This window comes from Sceloporus occidentalis, unplaced genomic scaffold (assembly GCF_023333645.1).
Source record: "Sceloporus occidentalis isolate IW3139 unplaced genomic scaffold, rSceOcc1.0.p SCAF_39, whole genome shotgun sequence".
In the NCBI taxonomy this organism is placed as follows: Eukaryota; Metazoa; Chordata; class Lepidosauria; order Squamata; family Phrynosomatidae; genus Sceloporus; species Sceloporus occidentalis.
Window position 1 is genome coordinate 1,815,210 of NW_028317019.1, and position 25,711 is coordinate 1,840,920.

The window sequence follows — 25,711 nt, forward strand, 5'->3', positions numbered from 1 at the left end:
TATTCAAAATGATCAATGTGGATTTGTGCAAGGAAGACAAATGTCAAATTTAATAGGAAGAGTACTGAATAAAATAAATATAATAGAGAAAAGAAAGCAGAAAGCAGGAATAATGGCATTAGATATTTATAAAGCTTTTGATTGTGTGGAATGGCCAGCATTAAAAATAACGTTAAAGAAATTAGGTATGGGAGAAAAGTTTAGAGGATTGATAGATCAGTTATATTTAAATAATACAGCAGTAGTAACAATAAATGATGGAATAACAGAACACATTTCAATTTCTAGAGGAACAAGGCAAGGATGCCCTCTTTCCCCGGTTTTATTTGCAATAATTATTGAAATATTAGCAAATATTATTAGGGAGGATAAAAATCTGGAAGGAATTGGGATGAGAAAATTGAATAAGATAAGTTTATTTGCAGATGATACTCTATTAACAATTAGATACCCCTTGGAAAAAATGAACAATGTGAAAAACCATTTAAAGGAGTTTGGACAAATGACAGGACTAAGAGTCAATTGGAATAAATCAGAGCTAATGTTGTTCAATTATCTAAAAACGGAAGAACAGGAATTTGTAAAGGATGGAAAGATAGATATAAAGGTAAAAGATACAATTAAATATCTAGGAATAAAAATTACAAAAAATCTATACAAATTAGAGGATCAGAACTATAAAAAATTAAGAATAGAAATTAAAAGGAAATTAGAAGAATATAAAAATATAAAATTATCATGGTTCGGTAGAATCGCATTAATAAAAACGAAAATTCTGCCTAAGATTAATTCTTTGTTTAGGATGTTGCCAATACAAATATCAGAGGTTGAAATTAAAAATTGGCAAGTATTAGTGAATAACTATTGTAATGGGAATAAAAAAGCAAGGATTAATAAAAGATATTGGTATAAACCCCAAAAAGAAGGAGGTTTGGGTCTCCCAAATTTAAAATTGTACTATAATGCAAACCAAATAAGATATATTATAGATGGAATCATAGAGAAAGGGGAATTAGATTGGTTAGAGATGGAAACAACAGGAATAGAGGAAAAATTGGAAAAAATATTTTTTAAAGAACTTACTATGAAAGAAATGAAGGAAATAGAAAACCCTTTTTTAAAGAATATATTAGAAATTTGGAAAAATAAATAAAGAAAAACTAATGCCAGCTATTTCACCTTTAACACCAGTTATAATGCTAAAAAAATTTCCAGTAAATTTAAAGGAAGAAGTAGAGAAATTAGTAAAAGGTCAAGAAATATATAGGATAAAAGAATGGATGAAGACTATGAGGGAGAAAGGGAAAATAAAGGAGAAATTGCAAGGATCAAAATTAACTTGGTGTAATTGTATTCAATTGGAACAATGGACAAAGAAGTATGAGAAAAATATAGGAGAGATTAGAGAATACACAAAATTTGAACAGTTGATTATAGAGAAAGAGAAAGTATAGAGGCAAATGAAACTTTGAAAGGGGTCACAAGTGAAATATATAAATTATTATTAAAATATAATGAGAAAGAAGATTATTTAAAGACAACATGGGAGGATGATTTAGTACAAAAAATAAATGACCACAAATGGGGGAAAATTTGGAATCAACGCCATTTAAAATTTTATTCTATACGAATAAAAGAGAACTACTACAAAATAATTTGGAAATGGTATTTAACGCCTGTAAGGTTAAGTCATATAAATAAGAATTATTCAAGGTTATGTTGGAGAGGGAGTCAAGAGATAGGCACTTATATGCATATGTGGTGGGGTTGCAGAACCGTAAGGAAATGTTGGCAAATGGTATTTGAGGAGATAAAAGAAATAACAAAAATTGATTTAGAATTTAGTCCAAAGATAGCGTTATTATCTTTATATGATAAAATTAACTGCACCCAAGTCATAAAGGATCTAATTACAAATTTATTAACAGCGGCGAGATTAATGATAGCAAAAAAGTGGAAAGACCAGGGAGATTTCCAATTCCAAATTGGTATAGAGAGATTTGGCAAATAGCAATTAATGATAACTTAACTAGTGAAATTAAGTTTAGAAGAGGAATAATCAAGAGAAATGATTTCGAAGCAATATGGGAAACATTTGTACAAAAAGTTTTAGGAAAAGAAGGAGGTGTTTTACCACCAGAGTAAGAGTTACAATTCTGGAGATAGAGTAATAAGAAGATATTAGGCTCAGGGGATGGGGAGCACTTGGGGGAAGGGGGGAATTATGAAACATATATGATGAAAAGAAATATGAAGTAAAGTTAGATAAAGTAGTAAAGAATGGAATATAAAGGGATATATTATATGTATGGGGAATATAATGTAAAAGTCTTTTTTATATATTATTGTAAGGTGAATTTAATCAATATTTTATCAATTTATTATAAAAAAAAAAGAATATGTCCAAAAATACCTTTATGGTGTTTGCGACATGAGGCTCTTTTTGGGAGGAACAGTATCCAGAAAACTCTATGGTTAAGATACAAGGATGTACTGAAAGAATCGCAAGGAAAACTAGAGATCAAACTTAAAGAATCTGGCCTAGATTTTTCAATGGTGTCTTTATCGTCGAATGAGGGAGAGGTTTAAAATTGATGTGAAATTAGAAGGAATACAAAATGAAAAGTGGGAATTGTGGAAGCCATGCTCCATGTTCATTCCATGCCTGATGAGAGTGTTGGGTGTGAGGCATTGGAGAAGCATGCAGCTGTGTTTCTCTAGCCAGAAGCAAAAGGAAGGCCTTCTCCTCTGAGGGCCAGTGGGGAGGTCAGGAGGTTTCAGCAGATGATGCGCTCATTTCACATCTAGCGACAGGGACATAGCCAGGGTCCTCTCCAATTCCCATCCCCTGACCCCCCTCCACTCTCACAAGGCATGGAGTGTCAGGACCATGGTGAACAGGTCTGAGGAAATGACAGGCATGTGGCCACTAGGTGGAGCTGTTGTGGAAGTCATTGACAGCTCTAGTGGCAGCATTTAAACAGTGCATCATTGGAATGTTGATGCAACTGTCAACTGTCATTCTCAACTGTCACTGAGGAAGAGTCAGACAGTGTGAGCCTCAGAGTGGGTTGTTACTGGTGTGGATGGTGGGTGGTGTCGATGTATATAGTGTTGTACACAGTGGAACTTCTTATATGAATAAAAGCCTGATCTGAGAGAAGATTACAGTGTCTCTGCTCATTGAGAAAGCGACAGGTGTTTCTTCAGCTCACAAGCTACTGACTACAGTCAAGGTGGAGAATCTGGTGCCATACGTTAACGTGTTGCCTCACGTGCTGCGCAACACAGCAATGTCAAAAGCGTTTTAACATGGAGTATCTGTTGTGTAGGCGAGCTGCAGTGAATCTATGCTAGGTCCAGAGGGCTTTGTTTGGTGAAGAGGGAGGAAGGGGATACCCACCTCTGCATTGGCCCAAAGGCATATGTCACCTGCGTATCTCACTAGCAGCATGCTGTTCTCTGTGTCTTGACAAATCAAGCCTAACCCTAGTCTCTTTTCTCAGGAACTTCATCTCAGTCTCCTTCTAAACAGCCTTGGGCCATATTTTGCTGAAAGAGACACAGGTGCAGGGCCACCAGGACAACCTAATGGCCAACACAGAGGCCAAGCAGAGGGAGTTGGGCTCCAAGAGGAAGAGGCTGTCGAAGTACAACAACTCTTTGGTGAGTTGACATCCTCACTATTAGTTTCCTTTGTGTCACTGCTGGGGCTGTTCATGAAAGCGAGCGGAGAACATATTGTTCCAATTTGGCAGAGAAAGTCCTGTTTAATCCTCTGTCACCCCACTTTTTCAGGGGCTTTCAAAAATGTCCCGGTTTCTCTCTCCTCCTCCCACTTTGCCCCTTCTCCTCAGCTGCCTTGGGTTGCTGCAAAGTGACTTCCAAGGAGTTTGCACCCCATCGACTCAAAAATGGGGACAGGAGAGGGGATAAGTTGCAAGGGTCTTCCCTTGCCAGGAGGCTGAAGCAAAAGCAAACTGCTGTGCCCTTCCTAGCTTGTGTGATCTTCCTCCTAAACAACCTTGGCCATCCTCACCACCTTCTGGTGTTGCTTGTCCACATGTGCCTTGCTTTTCCTGTCTGTGAAATGTTGGGGATATGGGAGACCATCTCTGGATCTAAATTGGGGGTGGGCCCAGTGGCCTTCAAGTCCAGAATGCTCCCCAGAACTGTTTTTTAAAATGACATTTGCCTCTGAAATGTGGCAAGAAATGGCTAAATGCACCATAATTCTTTTGTGGCTAAATGTACTCTATGTGTTGGGATAGTCAGTATCCTAATCCATCCTCAATATCCCAGCCATGGCCTAAATTATATTGTTTATTACATTGCATATAATATTGAAAGGATTCAAGACAAACTGATCTGAAAGGCAGTAGCTTTTTGCTTGCTAACAGAATTTAAAGTTTATTTCTGAAGTGATGAAATAACATTTGGGAAGCACCATGTGCTTTCCTCCCCTTTTCTTTGTCACTCTCTGGATGAGGGCTATTTTCTATTTCAGGTGACCTTTGCCGATGTGGCAGTATATTTCTCCAAGGATGAATGGAATCTGTTGACGGCTAAACAGAAACTTTTGTACAATTCTGTAATGATGGACAATTATGAAAATGTGGCTTCTGTAGGTAAGGAACCTGAATCCATGGCTCTTTCTATAAAGACTGAGGGCCCTTTCATACTATATTATCATGTTGCTATGGTTCCACTAGAATTATAGAGTCATAGAGTTGGAATAGACCACAAGGGCCATCCAGTTCAACCCCCTTTTGCCATGCAGGAATACTCATTCAAATCACCCCCAAGAGATGGCCATCCAGCCTCTCTTTAAAGACCTCCAAAGAAGAGGACTCCACCAAACTCTAAGGGAGTATATTCCACTGTCAAAGTGCTCTTACTGTCACAAAGTTCCTCCTAAGGTTTAGGTGGAACCTCTTTCCCTGTGTCTTGCATCCATTGCGGTGTCTCCTTTTCTCTGTTGCAGCAAAAGCAAGCCTGCTCCTTGCGCAACATGACACCCTTTCAAATGTTTAAATATGGATATCATATCCACTCTTTATCTTCTTTTCTCCAGGCTAAACATAACCAGCTCTCTAAGCTGCTCCTCATAGAGCTTGATGGTTTCCAGACCCTTCACCACTTTGGTGGCACTCCTTTGGATATGCCCCAATTTGTGAACATCTTTTTTGAATTGTGGGGCCCAGAATTGGACACAGGATTAGTCCAAATGAGCCCTGACCAAAGCAGAATAGAGTGGCACTATTACTTCTCTTGATCTAGAAACTATTCTTGTATAGAGGCAGCCTAGAATCACATTGGCCTTTGTAGCTGCCTAATCACACTGTTGGCCCATGTTCAACTTGCGGTCTACTAGGAGTCCTAGATCCCTTTCAAGCCTAGATTAATTGTGATAGCAACATCCTGTAGAATATTTGAATCTGTAGTTCAGTGAGGCACTATTTCTCTCCAGGTTCTAAAGATTCTAATAACCCCATCCTAAACTGCTAATGCTAGGTTTTTATGGGAAGAAGCTATGGAGATTAATGCTTTTCTCACCCAAATGGTACTCAGCACATCCCTGAGTAAGTTTCCTACTGTAAGGATATCTGCTCAAATTTTGGGGAATATTAATTAGCTCAATACACCAATCTAGGGCTCCTTACAAGTACCCTTGTTGGATCGAATCCCAGCAGTGTTTACGAAGGGACCAGAACTTCCAGGAACTGAGGCAAAGGCAAAGTCTTTGAATTTTAATCTAGTTTATTGATGCACAGGGGGACACACTCACACACATACATTCACTCATACAATCACTCAAGGCTAATAGAAGAAAGGGAGGAAAAATGGAAAGAGAACACAAGGCCTGCTAATGGAAATACTTGCCTGCAATGGTTTCCCTTGGAATCAAGGTAGCTGCAGCAACACTGAAGGAAAAAAGGGGAAAGAGGTATGTGGAACCAGGAGAAGCAGACTGACAGAGTGCCTGCCTGCCACCAACATGGAACTTCGAACAAAGGAAAAACTGGACTTTAAATAGGTTCCTAGTCACGTAGTCAGTGGAGGCTTTTGTCCTACGTCAAAAGGGAAACCAAATTTACACATCAGTTGATTCATAGGCATCCTTTGTCATGGGAAAACGATTGCTACCGGAATGGCTTGTCTCTGTAAATCTGTCTCCTAGGTGTGAAGGAAATCATCCTATTTGCAACTCCTAACTGAGGCTGGTGCCTACGTGGTCTCTCCGCTTTTAGGTCATGGCAGCCAAGGGACAGCTCCCATAATGCCTTTCCATTAGGGTCATCAGGAGACATACTTCACCCTATAGATGCAGAACTTGCTTGGAGGCCTCTATGATCCAAGTGATGCCAGGGGAAAGGGGCCACCTGATTACCTCCACAGATGCATTTTGGGATAGGTATTTTGGGGGTATTTTTATAAAATTCCAGACTTGATAACACTACCTCTTTTGGCCCCTCTTCCATCCTTTTAAGGCTCTGGGGAGTCTTCTTAGGGGAAAGCCCCCCTTGGGCCTGCAATGGCTCAGAGAGGGCCCAACAGTGGCAAAATGGCCTCCACTTCCCCAAAGGGATGTTTTGGGATGTTGAGGGGCAAAATATTATTTCATCTCCCACCCCCCCACCCCCCAGCAATACAATGTGGGGTTGCCCCTGAGATCTCCTCCAAACCCCATCAGTAGTCCATACCTGCCTTATAGATGTTTTAAGGCTGTTTTAAGTCTGCTCCCTGGCATTTCACCCTCACCAAAATTGGAGTCCAGGTCCCAGCCCCCTTGCTCTGCCTTTGCCAATGAATTATTTGTATATTGATCATCCTGCCTTTCTCAACAAATGGGCCTAAAAGGGATGTCATACTGAGGAGGGAGCTGACTTGTTTTCAGCTGCTCCAGAGACTAGGACCCGGAGCAGTGGATGCAAGCCGCAGGAAAAAGAGATTCCACCTCAACATTTGAAAAAACCTCTTGAGAGTAAGGGCTGTTCGACAGTGGAACACACTCCTTCCTTGGAGTGTAGTGGAGCCTCCTTCCTTGGAGGTCTTTAAACAGAGGCTGGATGGTCTGGGATGCTTCGATTGAGAGTTCCTGCATGGCAGGCGGTTGGACTGGATGGCCCTTGCGGTTTCTTCCAGCTCTATGACTCTATGAGCACTTTTATGCATCACACTCTGTGGGTTTGTGTCTGTAACAGAGAGACGGAGGGAAAGTGAAAAATAGAAAGGCAGGGAAGAGAGGCTGAAAATGAGATGCTGAAGCAGTGCAGATGGGCAAGAGGGAAGGTTGGAGAGCGGAGGGAGAAAGGGAAGGGGATCTGGCAGATGGGAGCCAGGAGGGGAAGGCTGGAGCAAAGCCAGGATCTTCTAGCTCTGTGCGGAGAGGAAGGGACCTCTGGGAAGGGCCAGGAGAGGGGCCTTGGGGATTGGGAGGCAGCCACCAACCTGACAGATTTTAAGAACCGAACTGGTGAGAACCGGCCTTGTCCTTGTTTTCGAACATATTAAGGGGTTCCATTTAGAAATTATGAGCAATGTCTATGGAGAGAGGAAAGGGCAACACAAAAATGCCTTTTTGTCTAATGTTTCTTTTCCAACCTGAGCTTGCTTAGCTCCATGGGTGATTGCAGAGGCCCTTTGTTACCCGAAATGCTGGAGTCTGGGGAGGACACTCGCAAGTGCTATGCTTTCAGGGGAATTTCATACTTAGCTCAAAGGAGAGATTGGGGCAACAGTGGCCTCGGGACTCATCCCATTCCTGATCTCTCCCCCCCCCCCCCCGGTGTTAGGGGGATCCCATCTATTCTCGAGCCCTATTTAAATGAATGGGGCTCCGCACAGGCGCCATTAACCCTTATGGGGCATGCCGCCCCTTTTCCCAGTGTGGCTTTTAGTGTATGCTGAAATCCGCATAAGACGTGCCCGCGTATGACGCAGGTGCACTGTACACGCATGCACACACATATAGGTGTTCACACAAACACACAGGAACTAGGTAACAAAGGTAGGAGTGGTGAATAGATGTTAGGATTTGCTAATGGTAATGCGTAACCTAGACGGAACTTGATTCCAATTGCTGAGGGTCCACAATGGGGAGAGAAGTCAGTAACTCCCATGGCAAGTGGAGCTGGCGAGTGTAGTGAGGCGTTTAGCAATGTAAACCAACAGAGTGTCTGTCTGCAACTGGACTGCAATATTTATACTGAAATGGTTGCTGGTGGGCAGAACCCGAGTTTTCTATAAGGTTTAAATCGTTTTAGAAAGTTTCCTGGGTGGGGGAAATATGGTCCAAAATCAAATTGAATGCAATGGGTGCTTGGTGCAAATACCTCAGACATAAGGGATTACCACACCGATCCTCAGGTCATTGTTGCTCTGAATTCCAGTCCCGTTCACAAGCCAATGTACAGCGCAATGTGAGCACGATGCTCCCAGATGCAGCTCAACAATAACATAGCACAGTATGGAAACAACTTTCCAGATACAGGTATTGGCAATGCATTGGCCACATTTCACACTTAAAAATAAGTCACAGACACAGTTGATTTCATCCGAGTCTTTGGAGGTTCTCTATCTTGAGTTGCAATATAATCAAAATATTTGCAAGCTCTCCTCTCTGACTTCCATCATGTTCACCATCTCTTCTATACACAACTCCAATCCAATCCTATCCACAGCAATCCACATGTGTCCTGTATTGTGTATTGGTTGTGATCCATCTCCTGGTGCCACACAGCATGAAGCGTCCTCTGCAGTTGGCTTGCATCATGCCATGTGCTCAGACTCAGGACTCTCTGGCCGTCTCACAGGATATGATGCCACTTTTCAATCAAAATATTTTACACATGTTTAAAGGAATCTTTTTTCAACAATCTGTATGACTATCTGCTTCAACTGATTACCTCAAGGTAGTTCCCCCACAATCTCTTCTTTGCCAGCTCCTGTGAGTAAGGATATAATCCTTTCATGGATTTGGGGCATCTGCAACAGGGTCCTGCTCAGGTCACCCACCCCAACTTTATTAACTTAATATCAAATAGGGAGGTATGAACGTAGGGCTAAATCTTGGGCTAACACTTTCCTTTCTTAACTCTGATATTCAGTATTATTTTCCTTCTTTACAGAAGAACTTGTCAGTCATGAAAGCGTCCACACATCAGAGAAGCCATACAACTGCCAGCATTGTGGGAAACATTTTGCATACAAGTCGATCCTTCTCATGCATCGGAGAGTCCACACCGGAGAGAAGCCATACAAATGCCAACACTGTGGGAAATGTTTTTGTTTGAAGTCAGTCCTAGTGGCACATCAGAGAGTCCACACAGGAGAGAAGCCATACAAATGCCAGCATTGTGGGAAATGTTTTTGTTTGAAGTCAGTCCTAGTGGCACATCAGAGAATCCACACAGGAGAGAAGCCATACAAATGCCAGCATTGTGGGAAATGTTTTTATTTGAAGGGAGACTTAGTGAGACACCAGAGAGTCCACACAGGAGAGAAGCCATACAAATGCCAGCATTGTGGGAAATGTTTTTCTTGGCAGTCAAACCTACTGACACACCAGAGAGTCCACACCGGAGAGAAGCCTTACAAATGCCAGCATTGTGGGAAATGTTTTTATTTGAAGGGAGACTTAGTGAGACACCAGAGAGTCCACACAGGAGAGAAGCCTTACAAATGCCAGCATTGTGGAAGATGTTTTTCTCGGCAGTCAAACCTACTGACACACCAGAGAGTCCACACCGGAGAGAAGCCTTACAAATGCCAGCATTGTGGGAAATGTTTTTCTCAGCAGTCCTACCTAGTGACACACAAAAGAATCCACACAGGAGAGAAGCCATACAAATGCCAGCATTGTGGAACATGTTTTTCTCGGCAGTCAAACCTACTGACACACCAGAGAGTCCACACAAGAGAGAAGCCATACAAATGCCAGCATTGTGGAAAATGTTTTTATTTGAAGGGAGACTTAGCGAGACATCAGAGAGTCCACACAGGAGAGAAGCCATACAAATGCCAGCATTGTGGGAAATGTTTTTCTTTGAAGGGAGACTTAGCGAGACATCAGAGAGTCCACACAGGAGAGAAGCCATACAAATGCCAGCATTGTGGGAAATGTTTTTCTCAGCAGTCCTGCCTAGTGACACACAAAAGAATCCACACAGGAGAGAAGCCATACAAATGCCAGCATTGTGGAACATGTTTTTCTCGGCAGTCAAACCTACTGACACACCAGAGAATCCACACAGGAGAGAAGCCAGACAAATGCCAGCAGTGTGGAAAATGCTTTTCTTGGAGGTCAGGCCTATTCAGTCACCAGAGAGGCAGCACAGGAGAGAAGCCACACAAACCCAAGAAGTGAATGAACATTATTTTTGTAAAGGTGGAATACAAAAATATTTTTTCCATCCAGCGGTGCTAAAAAGCCCATATGAATTTATTTGCACAGTTTCTCTGTCCATATGTCTGTTTATGTTTTAAAGTTATGTTTAGTAAAGTTTAGGTTTTAATTGCTACTAGTATAGATAATTGCTTTGGGTTATAAATTTGGCGGGGGATTATGGGTCGTGGTTTAGGTTAGTTAGATGGGGGGCTGGGGTTTGTTGCCGCTGGCTAGAATAGCAATGATAGCATTCGGAATTTGTGGGATGTTGGCTGAAGAAAGTTGGGGACCTGTAGTAACAGAAAGGGATCCAGTTTCTTCGAATGTCTGGGGCAGGGAGAGATTGTGCGTGTGAGAGGGATGGCAAAGTGGGGGATAGATGGTGGGAATTGTAGGTGGGGGCTAGGTTTGGTAGAAGGTGGAGTTTTAGGTTTGGGGGTTTCAATATATTCTTTGGCTTGGGGAGGGCAGTTCTAGCTTAAACACTGAATTTCTGACTATGTGTTTTAATAAAGTTCTTTGCTATTTCAACACACTGGACTCTTTGATGCACAGAAGTTGTGAATTTGCACAAAACTGACACTTTCTTCTCTCTTCAGTCCTCAGCTCCATTCCCAGCCATAAGCACAGCAAAGGCAAACACACACACGAGATACGAGCCGACTTGGATGCCAGCATAATATAATAAGAAAAGATTTATTTCTAGCCCGCTCTATGAAGGAGAATCTGTGCTGGTTTCAACAATAAAATACATCGAGGTTACAATAAAATCCAAAAGAAATCAATCCCCCCCGATCCCAGTACTAAAACTGTATTAAACAATGAGAGTATAAATATTGGGAGAAAATGCAGAGGTGAACTCAGAGCAATCTTGGAAGCTTGTGAGTAGATAGACAAACTGGCAGACTGGAGCTTTGCCAGGAAACACAACTGCTAGATTAAAGCACCGTAGGCTGGCTTTTCTCCAAAGAGGCACTGTTTATTTTTGGTTGCAAAACATACACGAGAGCTAGACCAACCCCATCCACCAATTACAAAACCCACACTGTACAATGATGATCTGAGCTTATATACACTTTTGCCATGTGGCAATCTAGCTCAACCCCTTCCTGTACAATTTCCTGTGTTACCTGGATTACTGTCCATCATTCCAGATGTCACAGCATATTTACACAAGTGCTATGTGCTGCTCTCTGGCACACTCCGCCACAATCTTGGACAATCCCCTGCTGTCTGGAGCCACAGCTGCAACCAATTCCTGGTTAAGAGCAGCGAGTGTCCATTAGCTTCTCTGCCACATCTGAACATTTTCAATGCTGCTCCATACCTCAACAATAAAAACAGTAAAGACATTCCAGTGACTCTGTGAATAAGATCATACTGGATCATTGTGAATCTGTGAGTACTGAGGATGGGAACAAGCTCCTTGGAAGTGTGAAGAAGACAACTTGCCCTCTCAACCCTTGCCTTTCATGGCTGGTCATCCAAGGAGGAGATGCTTTGAGGACTCACCTGAGATATATCATAGATGCATCTCTTAGGGAGGGCTATTTTCCATCTTGCTTAAAAGAGCAGTGATACGGCTGCTTCTGAAAAAGCCCTCCCCAGATCCCTTGGACATGAAGAATTACAGAGCAGTCTCCCGTCTTCCATTTCTCTTCAACTCCAAACAGTCTTGGATGAAACAGATTACCTAGATCCATTTCAACCTGGCTTCAGGATGGGATCCAGAGTCAAGATTGCTATGGTTACCTTATATGATCTCCGCTTGAGTATCGACAGGGGAAGTGTGACCCTGTTGATGCTTTTGGGCCTCTCAGTGGCTTTTGATACTATTGACCATGGCATCCTTCTGGAACTCCTGAGGGAATTGGGGATCGGGGGCACTGCATTGCAATGCTTCCGGTCCTATTTCTCCAGCAGATTCCAGATGGAGATGCTTGGGGACAGTTGCTCCTCTATGAGGGATCTTAAATGCAGCGTTCTCCAGGGTGCCATCCTATCCCCAATGCTAGTCAACATTTAAATCAAACCGCCAAGAGAGTTCATCCGGAGGCATGGGACGGGTGCTATCTGTATGCTCATGACATCCAGAGATATCTCAGTGTCAAGTAAAGAAGGCATCTCCCTCTGAATGAATGTCACAAAAACCCACTGAGTGACCTTTGGCAAGTCACACTCTTTCAGAGGATGGCCATGGGAAACCCACTCTGAGGGAACCTGCCAAGAAAACCCCTTCAGAGACTCCCATAAGGTCACCATAAGACCTGAAACAACTGGAAGGCAGACACCAAGAATGACATTGGGAAATAAGGGCAAGCCTTGCCTTGGGCAAGTGCAATGACTGGGCTCCAGTCAATGGAGGTCTTCTTCAGGCAGTAAAGGGAGGTTTATGCAAATGCATTGTGACATCACTGCTACGGAAGGCTCTCTTGACCAATCAGAAAGCAAGATAAAGGTTTTTCTGGAAGCTTCCGTGAGAAGGAGATATAAGGCCTGAGAGACCAAGAGACAGTTGGGGGAATTGTGTCGGTTGGAGATCGAGAGAGAGAGAGTTAAAGAGCGGATCTTGGAAGTTAGTCTCAGAATTGGAAGCTTAGGTTTATTTGTTTTTTTAATAGCTTGTATGAATTGAGCATTATATACTTTCAAATATTGTACCTGCAAGATTCTTAATATCTTGTACGACTTATATTTCAGTTATATTTTGTTGTTTATAATACCTACCTCCTTAGTGTATCTACTACTCGGCACTCCTTTTACACGTGTCTTGGCTCGGTTGATGCTTGGAAGATCAGTAAAGAAGTAGAAATAAGGTTCCTTAACCGGTCCCAGTGGAGGTTAAGGGAAACCCTTTGATAACTCACTGGGAGGTGGCAGCATGATTTAAGGAATTAAAGTGCCTTCTGGGCTAAGAGCCATAATGTCTAAATGTCTAATTAACAATTTGTAAGCCACTCTGATAGCCTTTTGGCTGAAGAGAGGGGTATAAAATATTACTATTATTATTATTATTATTATTATTATTATTATTATTATTTTATTATTATTACAGGGCCGCGGTTTGGCTGCTTGGACCACGGAGATCATCACAGTGAGTCAATTGGAGAAGCACATCTCACTCCAGAAAATAATGGTACTTGAGGAGTTTGCACTCTACGTTTTTCTGTAATAATAGCTACAAACCTGATAATAGCATATGGGACATTTAGATTTTTAAGAGCAACTACTGCAGATTTAAATGCTGCTTTAAAACCTCTTTCCATCTGCCAGATTTGCGCTTGTTTTGGGGGGAAATGAGAAAGTGTTGGGAGGGAGGGACTGGCAACAGAATTAGGAGATGCATTGCAGGCTATGGGCAATTTGCGGCCAAGTAAGGTCCAAAACACACGGCAGCAATAGTCCAGCTTGAGTGCGCTTTAACTGCCCTGGCCCAGTGTTAGGGAATCCTGGGAATTGGAGTTTATTGTGGCACCAGAGCTCTCTGAAAGAGAAGACTCAATGTTTCACAAAACTACATTTCCCAGAATTCCCTAGCATTGCTCCAGGGCAGTTAAAGTGGTCCCAGTCCTGCAGCTGGACTGGCCTCCCTGAGCGGTCAAGACCTGAGCTGGTTGTGGACGATGGGCACTCTTAATATCAATATCTTTCACTATTGATTGTAATTAAGGAGGGGATCAGGTTCCTCCTTTCAATAGCATCAGGAAAATGTTTAGGTGTTGTTAAGGTTTGGAAATCCTGTTTGGGGACTTTTGTGTCCTCACAGCCATCGGGTGCCATCAGGAAAACCTTCCTGTGTTGTTTAGGTTCAGAAATCCTGTATGGGGTCCCTTCCGACTTTGGGGCCCTTTCATCTGCCATTTTGGGTTCCCTGAAGGCCTCAAACTGCCATCTGCCAAGCACCGAGGCAGAGGCAGCCATTTTGTGTTCAGGCGGCCATTTTGTGTTCTGGCAGCCATTTTGTGCTGCTTGTGACTGTGGGGAATAAGGTTCCAGAACCTTCTCTGAGGCCTCAGTTGAACAGAGGCTTCTCTTTCTCTCCTGAGGCTCCAGAGAGCAGTGTTGCCAATTTCGCGACTTTCACACGAAAACGGTGACTTTTCAGAGCTTTTGGTGTGATTTCCGTGCCCTCCTCTATTTCAGTGCATTTTCGGCGACTTTCAGCTCCAGCCTGAAAGCTGCCTGCAGCATGCAACCAACCCTTTGGATTGTAACAGTTTCAGCCAATCAGAAAGAGGGCTGAAGAAAAAACACACTCTCTCTCTCTCTCCAACGACTCCCTTTGAGAGCCAGAAGTTCAGAACGGAGCAAAGAGCAAACCAACCAACTCTGGAATCACACTAACAGTTTTTTCAGCCAATCAGAGAGAGAGGAGGACAGTGATTGATTGCCCCCCCCCCCCTCAGGCATTCAGGCTCCGCTCCAGGCAAAGCGGCTGCTGGAGAGAGAGAGAGGCAGGCATTGGGCAAGCAACCAACCCAGGCACAAAGTGTTGCCCAGGAGGAGTGAGGGATTTGGCTGGCTTAATCCCAATTGCCTTGAATTTCCAAGTAAGCCATAAGTTTTAAGGCACACAATCACAAAGGCAATAGTTGATAATGGTATCATGGGTTGATGTTGGGACTACTGTGTGTGCCTGAGAGTGACATTTGAATTTCTGAATTCCTGAGCTTGGGCAGAGTGCCCCAAGCCTACCTCTCAGGGTTGTTGTTGTACTGTGAGGAGGACCATTTGGGTCGATGGGAGGAAAATCTAGTAGGGAAAAAGTAGAAGACTGGAGGAGAAAAAGAGGTGGAAAGGTGCTTCTGAGCATGGGCAGAGCACCTGGGTAGAATAATCAGGGATGTGTTTATCTCCATCTTCCCTCCCTTCCATGGGCTGCCCTACTAGTTAGTTGTGTGATGTGAATGTGATGATGTCCCTGAGACTGTGTGTGTGTGTTAGTGATTAAATATGCCTCTGAGCATGGGCAGAGCACCTGGTAAGTTGGCATCCCTGCTCTGTCTTCCAAGAAGTTTGTTTTGTGGCTCTCTTTTTCGTTCTCTTTTCCATTGCCATCCATACTGCAGAAATAATCCAGTTTGGCACTGCTTCTAACTGCAAGGCTCCCTGCGATGATGGGATTCTGGGCACAACAAACCACCAAGCCCAGAATTTCATGCATGGAGCCCTGGCTGCCGGTAAAAGCAGTGTCCCATGTCACAACAAACTACAATTCCCAGGATTCCCTGGTTGAACAAGGGAATTGCCTGCACACTTCCATATCACAGCCCCAGAGAATGAGTCTACAGGATTCAGTGTTGCCAATTTAAGTCCAGTTCTTAAGCTGCATTTGGATTTGATAATGATAATAATGATAATAATAATAATGGTGATGATGATAGAGAGATCTTGTAGCACCTTTGAGACTCACTGAAAGAAAAGTTGGCAGCATGAGCTTTCCTAGACTTAAGCGTATTTCCTCAGATGCATGGGAATTGTAGTTCATTGTGGCACCAGAGCTCTTTCTCACAAAACTACAATTCCCAGGGTTCTCTAGCACTGAGCCAGGGCAGTTAAAGCAGTCTTAAACTGGTTTATTTCTTCTGTGTGTCTTGGACCCAACTCAGGCTGCATCTTCACTCCAGACTCCAGAGACAATCCAGTTTCATACCGTTTTTACTGCCATGGCCCAGTGCTATGAAATCCTGGGAATTGTAGTTTGTTGTCACACCAGAGTTTGCTGAGAGAGAAGGTTAAATGTCTCAGAAAACTAGAATTCCCAGGATTCCCTAGCACTGAGCCATGGCAATTAAAAGGGTGTCAAACTGGATTTATTTCTGCAGTGCGGTTGCATCCGAACACATTTCTATTTGGCACAAAGCTTCCTGAACCCCCTTCATGTCAAAATAAATATCTTAAAAAGACTGAAAGATTCTTTGTTTGGTTCAATGGTGATTTTGAGAGCTGAAATAAGTTACAATTATTTTTATTCAATTATGTTTACGTTTATTTGCAAAACATCCGCCATTTTAACATTATGGGAATTTTCTGGGAATTGTGACTGAAAATTCAGTGTGATGTGAGGGGATTCAGCGGGTTTTGGACAAGCATTTCCGGGAATTATCTCCGAGGCTTGTTGGCAACACTGCCAGAGAGAGAAGGAGGCCAGGCTCCTTGGGCCAAAAGGAAGGAAGTGTGTCTCTTTGTGTCTCTTTTCTGAGAGGGTTTTCTTACACAGCTCTGCTCCTTCTGGGGAACGTGGGTTTTAAAAGGGATCAGAAATTATCCCTTCTAAGATTGTCCCCCCAAAAGGCCAAAAGTAGCTCTTTTGGGAGGTTTTAAAAGTCTCCCCAGTTTTCTTATCAATAGATTTTCAAGGAAGAAGGAAGGAGGCAGACCAGACCATCTCATATTACCAAGAATGATACATACAAACAAACAAACAAATAACAACAAGAAGAATAAGGATTAGACAGAAAAACAAACTTCTTATATTTAAAAAAGCAAAAACATTTTTAACAGGATAAAAATTCAACTTGGGTCCTTTTACAACTGAAACAGTCTGTATCTGCACTACAGAAATAATTCAGTTCGAAACTGCTTTAACTCTCCTGGCTCCATCCTATGGAATCCTGGGACTTGTAGTTTGTTGTGGCATGAGAGCTCTCTGGCAGAGAAGGCTAAGCGTCCAAAGGTAAAATCCCAGGATTCCATAGCACTGAGTGGTTAAAGCGGTGTCAAAGTGCCTTATTTCTATAGTGCGGATGCAGCCTTCTTGGGAAAGGGGCTGGTGCTGGGGAAAAGAGGAGGAATGCATTAGGAAAGGGGGACGGACGGAGGGCCACCTGCAGCTGGACTGGCCACCCTGAGCGGTCAAGACCTGAGCTGGTTGTGGACGATGGGCACTCTTAATATCAATATCTTTCACTACTGATTGTAATTAAGGAGGGGATCAGGTTCCTCCTTTCAATAGCATCAGGAAAACGTTTAGGTGTTGTTAAGGTTTGGAAATCCTGTTTGGGGACTTTTGTGTCCTCACAGCCATCGGGTGCCATCAGGAAAACCGTTCTGTGTTATTTAGGTTCAGAAATTCTGTTTGGGGTCCCTTCCGACTTTGGGGCACTTTCATCCTCCATTTTGGGTTCCCTGAAGGCCTTTAACGGACAACTGCCAAGCACTGAGGCAGAGGCAGCCATTTTGTCTTCTGGCAGCCATTTTGTGCTTCTTGTGATTGTGGGGAATAAGGTTCCGGAACCTTCTCTGAGGCCTCAGTTGAACAGAGGTATCTCTTTCTCTCCTGAGGCTCCAGAGAGAGAAGGAGGCCAGGCTCCTTGGGCCAAAAGGAAGGAAGTGTGTCCCTTTGTGCCTCTGGCCCTCCATTTTGGGGTGAAGGAAGGAAGGATGGAAGGGAGGGAGAAGGAAGGAAGGGAGGAAGGAAGGAAGGAAGGAAGGAAGGGAGAAGGAAGGGAGGGAGGGAGGGAGGGAGGGAGGGAGGGAGGGAGGGAGGGGCCTGTGGGGGTCTGAGGAAGGCTATGCAGGGACTCAGGGCCAGTGGGGAGGCTGGGCTTTGGGGGATGGGAGAGAGAGGTGGGAAAGAGACCCTCCCTTTTTGCCCTAGCTGGGGAGGGTCCCACTGGTCCTTGCCTCCCTCTTTGGGAAAGGAGACCCCCTCAGCCCCCTGGACTCACTCCTGCCACTCATTCCTAGAATGGCTGGGACTCAGAGGGGTTCCTAGGCATTGTCACCTTCTGCTCTCCATGGCCATTGGCACTGACCTTTCCCCATTGCCTTCCGTCCCTCCGCCCTGTGGACCTCCTCCTCCTTCGCACTCGGAGCAACCCTTCTCTACGGCTGAGGAGACGGCCTCTGACCCGAGGAAGCTCCGGCCATAAAGGACTGCAGGAGAGGGCTGCAGGAATCAGGGTCTTTGCAGTGAAGGTAGGCCTTTATTCCTGGAGCTGAAAGAGGACCTTTGTTTAAATGTTTCAGTCCAGGATTGTGTGGAAGGGTTGCAGTTGAGAGAGTGAGCCATGCTTTGCAGGTATAAAGCCCCAAATTCAGTCTCTGGCAGCATTGTCCTCCCAGAAGGTGGAAGTTGGATTTCCAGACCCCAGACGCACAGTGCGCCAGTGAGTCCTTTGTGTGGGGACTGTGTGTGTACATGTTGTTTACTAGAGCTTTGTGAGATATTTGTTTCACTGGGTTTATAAAATGAATTTCCATAGGTCTTCACATCCCCAACATTAGCATAGACCAGGATGCAATCTTCCCTCATAAACCTATACAGAAGAAGCAATGGAAATCTAGAATAAATTAGATATCTAAAACAAAGGAGTTTTGAACCAGCAAACAAGCCAGGAAGATGGCTTGCCAATAAAATAAGGAAGTTGAAACAACGAAACACGATTACGGAAATAAACAAAGATTCGACATTAACATCTGGCCAAAATAAAATTAAGAAGGTCTTCCAAAAATTCTATGCTAAATTATATAAAGGATCTCAGACGTCTAGAGCCAAAATGGAGGAGTTTTGGGGAAAAGCTAACTTAAAGCCACTTTCAGACCAACAAAGAACTATATTAAATGGACCGATGACAACAGCAGAAATCATGGAAGTAATAAGAAAAAGGGAAAAAAGGGAAAACACCAGGAATGATGGCTTCATCGCCAGTTATTATAAAGTATTTGAGGATCGACTGTTAACACCACTCAAATTAACGATAAATGCCATCAAAGGAAACCATTATCCTGAAACATGGAAACAAGCTAATATAACTTTGCGGTTAAAAGAAGATATAGATGCAACTGAGGTAAAGAGCTATAGGCTAATTTCCTTATTAAATATGGATTATAAATTATTTTCTATGATAGACTCAAAAAGGTTCTTAAAGACTGGATTCACAAGGACTAATCGGGATTTCTCCCCCACAGACAACTCAGTGATAACATACGAAACGTCTTAAATATAATTGAATATTTAGAAAGGCACAACGGAAAAAAAAATGCACTTTGTCGATTTAGAAAAGGCCTTCGATAACATAGGATGGGATATGTCATTTGCGACACTTGAAATAATCGAAATAGTAGCTTCTTATTTAAGATAGGGGCAATGTATAAAGATCAAAGAGCCAAACTGTTAACTATAAAAAGAAGAAGAAGAATTTAAGATTTCTAAAGGTACATGGCAAGCTTTCCCACTATCACCCCTTTTGTTCATTCTGATCCTTGAAGCGTGAATAATAGGATAAGATTAGAAAATAAGATCAATAGAATAAAAATTAACATACATTGAGTTTAAAATGAGAGTCTTTGCAGACAACATTTTGTATTCCCTGGAGAACCCAGAAAAGAGCATAAGGGAATTCATGGATGTAATACTGGAATTGGAATATGTTTCGGGACTAAAAGTAAACAGAGACAAAACAACAACAAAAAAATATGGAGGAAAGGAAGAACAAATCCTGGAAGAAATTAGTGGATTTAAAGTGGGAAAGAAAGTTAAATATCTAGGAATAAATTTCACCAATAAAAACGCAGATCAGTTTCACAATAACTATGAGACATCAAGGAAGGAAATCAGAAAAGACCTAGAAATATGGGGGAAATTACACTTATCTCTATTAGGAAAAATATCTCTGATCCAAATGAGTTTCCTTCCTGAAATACTGTTTCTGCTTCAAGCGATACCCATCATCCAGAATGAAAAACCATTGACTCTATGGCAAAAGGAATAAAAAAAGAGCCAGGATAAAAACGAAAATACTTTGTGATGACAAAAGTAGAGGAGGGCTGGGTTTACCAAAAAGAAAACTTTATGATGCTGCTTGTTGTTTAGTTTGGATTAGAGAATGGTTTATGTTAGAGAATGAACAATTGTTATGTCTGGAGGGTGAACATTTAAGATTTGGGTGGAATGGATCCCGAATTTACGGCAAAGAGAAAGTTCATAAAGAAAGCACAAATCATTTCGTAAGAAAAGCTCTGTTGAAGATCTGGGGGGAAAAGAAGTGTAGAATATGTCCAAAAATTATGGCAGGAGATTTCAATATGGTCATGGATAAGGTTAAAGATAAATCAGACCCAACAATAAGGGACAGACTTAATAAGATTACACCTTTGAACAAGATAATGAATAGGAAAGAATTAAAAGATGTATGCAGATTGATTAAAGGAGATGAAAAGAACTATACTTAACTATTCAGCGGTTCATAAAAATTATTCTAGAATAGATTTCATTTTTGTATCCAAAAATATGATGTCAAGGGTATTAAATAGTGAAATAGAAGGAATAAAAGTTACAGATCATGGAATAGTAAACATGGATTTCATAATTAAAAAAGATTATAGCGAAGCAAAAAGATGGAGGTTAGACACTAGCATACTTAATAATAAAGAAATAGTGAATAAAATAGAGGAAGAATGGCAGGTTATATGGGATATTAATAACAAAGAGATTTCTCAAGCTTTATTATGGGATACTATGAAAGCAGTGGCAAGAGGGATTTGTATTAGGGAAACATGCAAGGTAAGGAGACAAAAGGAAGAGAGAAAAATCAAATTGGATACAGAAATTGAAAAATTAAATAAGGATTATATAAAGAATAGAAGTAAATATATATATATATAAAACTGCAAGTGAAAAGAAAGGAATTAGAGAAGATAGAAATAGATCAGATCCAGAAAAATTTGATATATTTACGGAGGGAGTTTTTTGAATATAGTAACAAAAATTCAAAAATGTTAGCAAGATTAACACAAAAAAAGAAAGAGAAAAATCTGATAGGGGTTATAAAGGACAAAACAGGGAAAAATGTATGCTGATGAAAGAAAAGATAAAGATATTTGAAGAATACTACAAAGATTTATATACAGCAGGGGATAGTTCAATTGACAAAATTGAGGAATATGTAGAGAAAAATTGGAGAACAAAGATAGAAGAAGAGGATAAAGAAATAATGGAACAACCAGTTTCGAAAAAAGAAATTGAAGAAGTGATAGATAAATTAAAAGGAGGGAAATCACCAGGAATGGATGGATTAGGACAAGAATATTATAAAACTTTTAAAAAGGTTTTAATACCTAAATTAGAAGTGTTATACAATAAAATTTTAAATGGAGAAAGGATCCCACCATCATGGGATCATTCAATGATAATACTGATTCCAAAACCGGATAAAGATTTGTCAGATCCAGGCTCATACAGACCTATATCCCTTATCAATCAGGATGCTAAAATATTAACAGCCATAATGGCAAAAAGAATGAATAAGTTTATATATAAATATATTCAAAATGATCAATGTGGATTTGTGCAAGGAAGACAAATGTCAAATTTAATAGGAAGAGTACTGAATAAAATAAATATAATAGAGAAAAGAAAGCAGAAAGCAGGAATAATGGCATTAGATATTTATAAAGCTTTTGATTGTGTGGAATGGCCAGCATTAAAAATAACGTTAAAGAAATTAGGTATGGGAGAAAAGTTTAGAGGATTGATAGATCAGTTATATTTAAATAATACAGCAGTAGTAACAATAAATGATGGAATAACAGAACACATTTCAATTTCTAGAGGAACAAGGCAAGGATGCCCTCTTTCCCCGGTTTTATTTGCAATAATTATTGAAATATTAGCAAATATTATTAGGGAGGATAAAAATCTGGAAGGAATTGGGATGAGAAAATTGAATAAGATAAGTTTATTTGCAGATGATACTCTATTAACAATTAGATACCCCTTGGAAAAAATGAACAATGTGAAAAACCATTTAAAGGAGTTTGGACAAATGACAGGACTAAGAGTCAATTGGAATAAATCAGAGCTAATGTTGTTCAATTATCTAAAAACGGAAGAACAGGAATTTGTAAAGGATGGAAAGATAGATATAAAGGTAAAAGATACAATTAAATATCTAGGAATAAAAATTACAAAAAATCTATACAAATTAGAGGATCAGAACTATAAAAAATTAAGAATAGAAATTAAAAGGAAATTAGAAGAATATAAAAATATAAAATTATCATGGTTCGGTAGAATCGCATTAATAAAAACGAAAATTCTGCCTAAGATTAATTCTTTGTTTAGGATGTTGCCAATACAAATATCAGAGGTTGAAATTAAAAATTGGCAAGTATTAGTGAATAACTATTGTAATGGGAATAAAAAAGCAAGGATTAATAAAAGATATTGGTATAAACCCCAAAAAGAAGGAGGTTTGGGTCTCCCAAATTTAAAATTGTACTATAATGCAGACCAAATAAGAAATATTATAGATGGAATCATAGAGAAAGGGGAATTAGATTGGTTAGAGATGGAAACAACAGGAATAGAGGAAAAATTGGAAAAAATATTTTTTAAAGAACTTACTATGAAAGAAATGAAGGAAATAGAAAACCCCTTTTTAAAGAATATATTAGAAATTTGGAAAAAAAATAAAGAAAAACTAATGCCAGCTATTTCACCTTTAACACCAGTTATAACGCTAAAGAAATTTCCCAGTAAATTTAAAGGAAGAAGTAGAGAAATTAGTAAAAGGTCAAGAAATATATAGGATAAGAGAATGGATGAAGACTATGAGGGAGAAAGGGAAAATAAAGGAGAAATTGCAAGGATCAAAATTAACTTGGTATAATTGTATTCAGTTGGAACAATGGACAAAGAAGTATGAGAAAAATATAGGAGAGATTAGAGAATACACAAAATTTGAACAGTTGATTAGGCAAAGAGAAAGTATAGAGGCAAATGAAACTTTGAAAGGGGTCACAAGTGAAATATATAAATTATTATTAAAATATAATGAGAAAGAAGATTATTTAAAGACAACATGGGAGGATGATTTAGTACAAAAAATAAATGACCACGAATGGGGGAAAATTTGGAATCAACGCCATTTAAAATTTTATTCTATACGAATAAAAGAGAACTACTACAAAATAATTTGGAAATGGTATTTAACGCCTGTAAGGTTAAGTCATATAAATAAGAATTACTCAAGGTTATGTTGGAGAGGGAGTCAAGAGATAGGCACTTATATGCATATGTGGTGGGGTTGCAGAACCGTAAGGAAATTCTGGCAAATGGTATTTGAGGAGATAAAAGAAATAACAAAAATTGATTTAGAATTTAGTCCAAAGATAGCGTTATTATCTTTATATGATAAAATTAACTGCACCCAAGTTATAAAGGATCTAATTACAAATTTATTAACAGCAGCGAGATTAATGATAGCAAAAAAGTGGAAAGACCAGGGAGATTTACAAATGCAAGATTGGTATAGAGAGATTTGGCAAATAGCAATTAATGATAAGTTAACTAGTGAAATTAAGTTTAGAAGAGGAATAATCAAGAGAAATGATTTTGAAGCAATATGGAAAACATTTGTACAAAAAGTTTTAGGAAAAGAAGGAGGTGTTTTACCACCAGAGTAAGAGTTACAATTCTGGAGATAGAGTAATAAGAAGATATTAGGCTCAGGGGATGGGGAGCACTTGGGGGAAGGGGGGAATTATGAAACATATATGATGAAAAGAAATATGAATTAAAGTTAGATAAAGTAGTAAAGAATCGAATATAAGGGGATATATTATATGTATGGGGAATATAATGTAAAAGTCTTTTTTATATATTATTGTAAGGTGAATTTAATCAATTTATTATAATAACATGTATTAATTTCATTCTACCAATAAAATAATTAATAAAAAAAAAAGGAACGCAAAAAAAAAAAGAATTATATGTATTTATGGCATTCCTATGTATGTATGGTAATTTAAAGCTTGTTCATTTGTTTGTTATAAGTTATATGTATTTTTAAAAATTCATCTTTATTTAAGTTTCCAAATACATAAAACACGACCAATACATAATCTAAATATAAATTGCTTGTAAAAGCAAATTTGAGTCTTGACTGGTCTTTTGGGACCCTCTTAAGGCTTCCTTTTCCGTCTTCTGAATTCGAGCCCATTTGAATGTCCTTTGCCTTGAAACCTTCCTCCGAAATACGATATGTAGCTGTGAATTATTCTTTTACAATTTAAGTAAAAACAGAACGAAACTGCAATTTTTTTCTTTCAATTTTACAAAGAAATTTTGTCTACTTCTCTTACTATTTTGTAAGGTTAATAACAACTGAAGAAATATATATTTATACAGATGTTCACATCAGTTTCATTGCATGGATCTCTCTCTGTTGTTTTTAATATACACAGTGAGTCATTCAATCATCCTCTGTTGACCTGGGATTTATATAAGAAAGCAAAAAGAAACAGAATATGCTTATATTCAATTTATAACATGCATAGCATAATATTCTTAAAGGTTCTTAAATTTCATTCTCCCAAATCCATTGAGAACAGTAAAAAGAGAGGACTTTGATTAGTCCTCCACTAGCGACAAGTTTAATTCCCATTCTTTTCCCCACTTTATCAAAACTTTCTTCGACTCCTCCTTTCTTCTGCCTTTATCATGATTTTGGGATATACATGAAAGTCTATCCAATTCCCTGGACTCATTTACTTTCCCAGGTTTCCCAAGTTGGTATCTTTTCATATTTCCATAATTTAGCTATTTCTGTTCTAGCTGCCATCACAAAATAAAGTAAAATTCTCCAAATTTTATTTTCTTCTTTTGAATTTAGTACCAAAGTTATATTCAAAAGTGGGTTCATTGGGAATTTAATTTCGAGTATCTGTTGAATGGATTCATGAATCATTTCCCAAAATTTCTGAATTTCCTCACAACCCCACCACTAATAATAATAATAATAATAAATTTTATTTATATACCACTTTTCCATAAAGATCAAAGCGGTTTACATAGAGTGGTAAAGGGTGCCCTTTTTGCTTTTACATCTCCAACAGTTTCCGTCCGATACTCTATACATTTTTTCCCATTTTCCAGGGAGTAAGGAACCATCTATTCAAGTTATATGTATTTTATTACAATAAAGATTTAAAAAAGAAACCTTCTGGGTGACCTTGGGGAAGTCGCACTCTCTCAGCCTCAAGGGAAGGCAATGGCAAAGCTCCTCTGAACAAATCTTGCCAAGAACAACCCAGGATAGCGTTGCCATAAGTCAGAAACCACTTCAAGACACACAACAAAAACAACGGTTGTTTTAATGGTCAGAACCTGCCTTGTGTCCCAAATCAGGGGAAGCAGAATATTAATGAAAACGGCAAGACTAAGAAGGGGTCCCAACTCCTGAGAGCAGCCCCCAAGCAGCCCTCTCCTGCCTTCCCCCCAAATGCACCTGAGAGGTCCATGGACAGCAACCAGGGCCTCCCCAGAAGATCCCAAAACCAGGACAGGTTTCATGCAGGAGAGAACAGGAAGATTGG

The 25,711-nt window shown here is 40.3% G+C and overlaps 1 protein-coding gene across 1 annotated transcript; it reads left to right on the plus strand.

Annotated features, from left to right (window-relative positions):
- The first annotated feature begins 3,066 nt into the window (after positions 1–3,066).
- LOC149290392 (uncharacterized) lies at positions 3,067–25,278 on the plus strand. Its single transcript, XM_089489318.1, has 5 exons — positions 3,067–3,236; positions 3,507–3,666; positions 4,508–4,628; positions 9,132–10,305; positions 25,272–25,278. The coding sequence occupies exons 2-5, from the start codon at positions 3,592–3,594 to the stop codon at positions 25,276–25,278; spliced, it is 1,377 nt and encodes a 458-aa protein (XP_089345444.1). The 5' UTR covers positions 3,067–3,236; positions 3,507–3,591.
- Positions 25,279–25,711: the final 433 nt, after the last annotated feature.

Bases quoted from the DNA above. Each gene is read 5' to 3' on its own strand.
- LOC149290392 (XM_089489318.1), top strand. From the start codon at position 3,592: ATGGCCAACACAGAGGCCAAGCAGAGGGAGTTGGGCTCCAAGAGGAAG. The intron at 3,667-4,507 runs GTGAGTTGACAT...TTTCTATTTCAG, and splicing joins CGAAGTACAACAACTCTTTG to GTGACCTTTGCCGATGTGGC. The intron at 4,629-9,131 runs GTAAGGAACCTG...CCTTCTTTACAG, and splicing joins TGAAAATGTGGCTTCTGTAG to AAGAACTTGTCAGTCATGAA.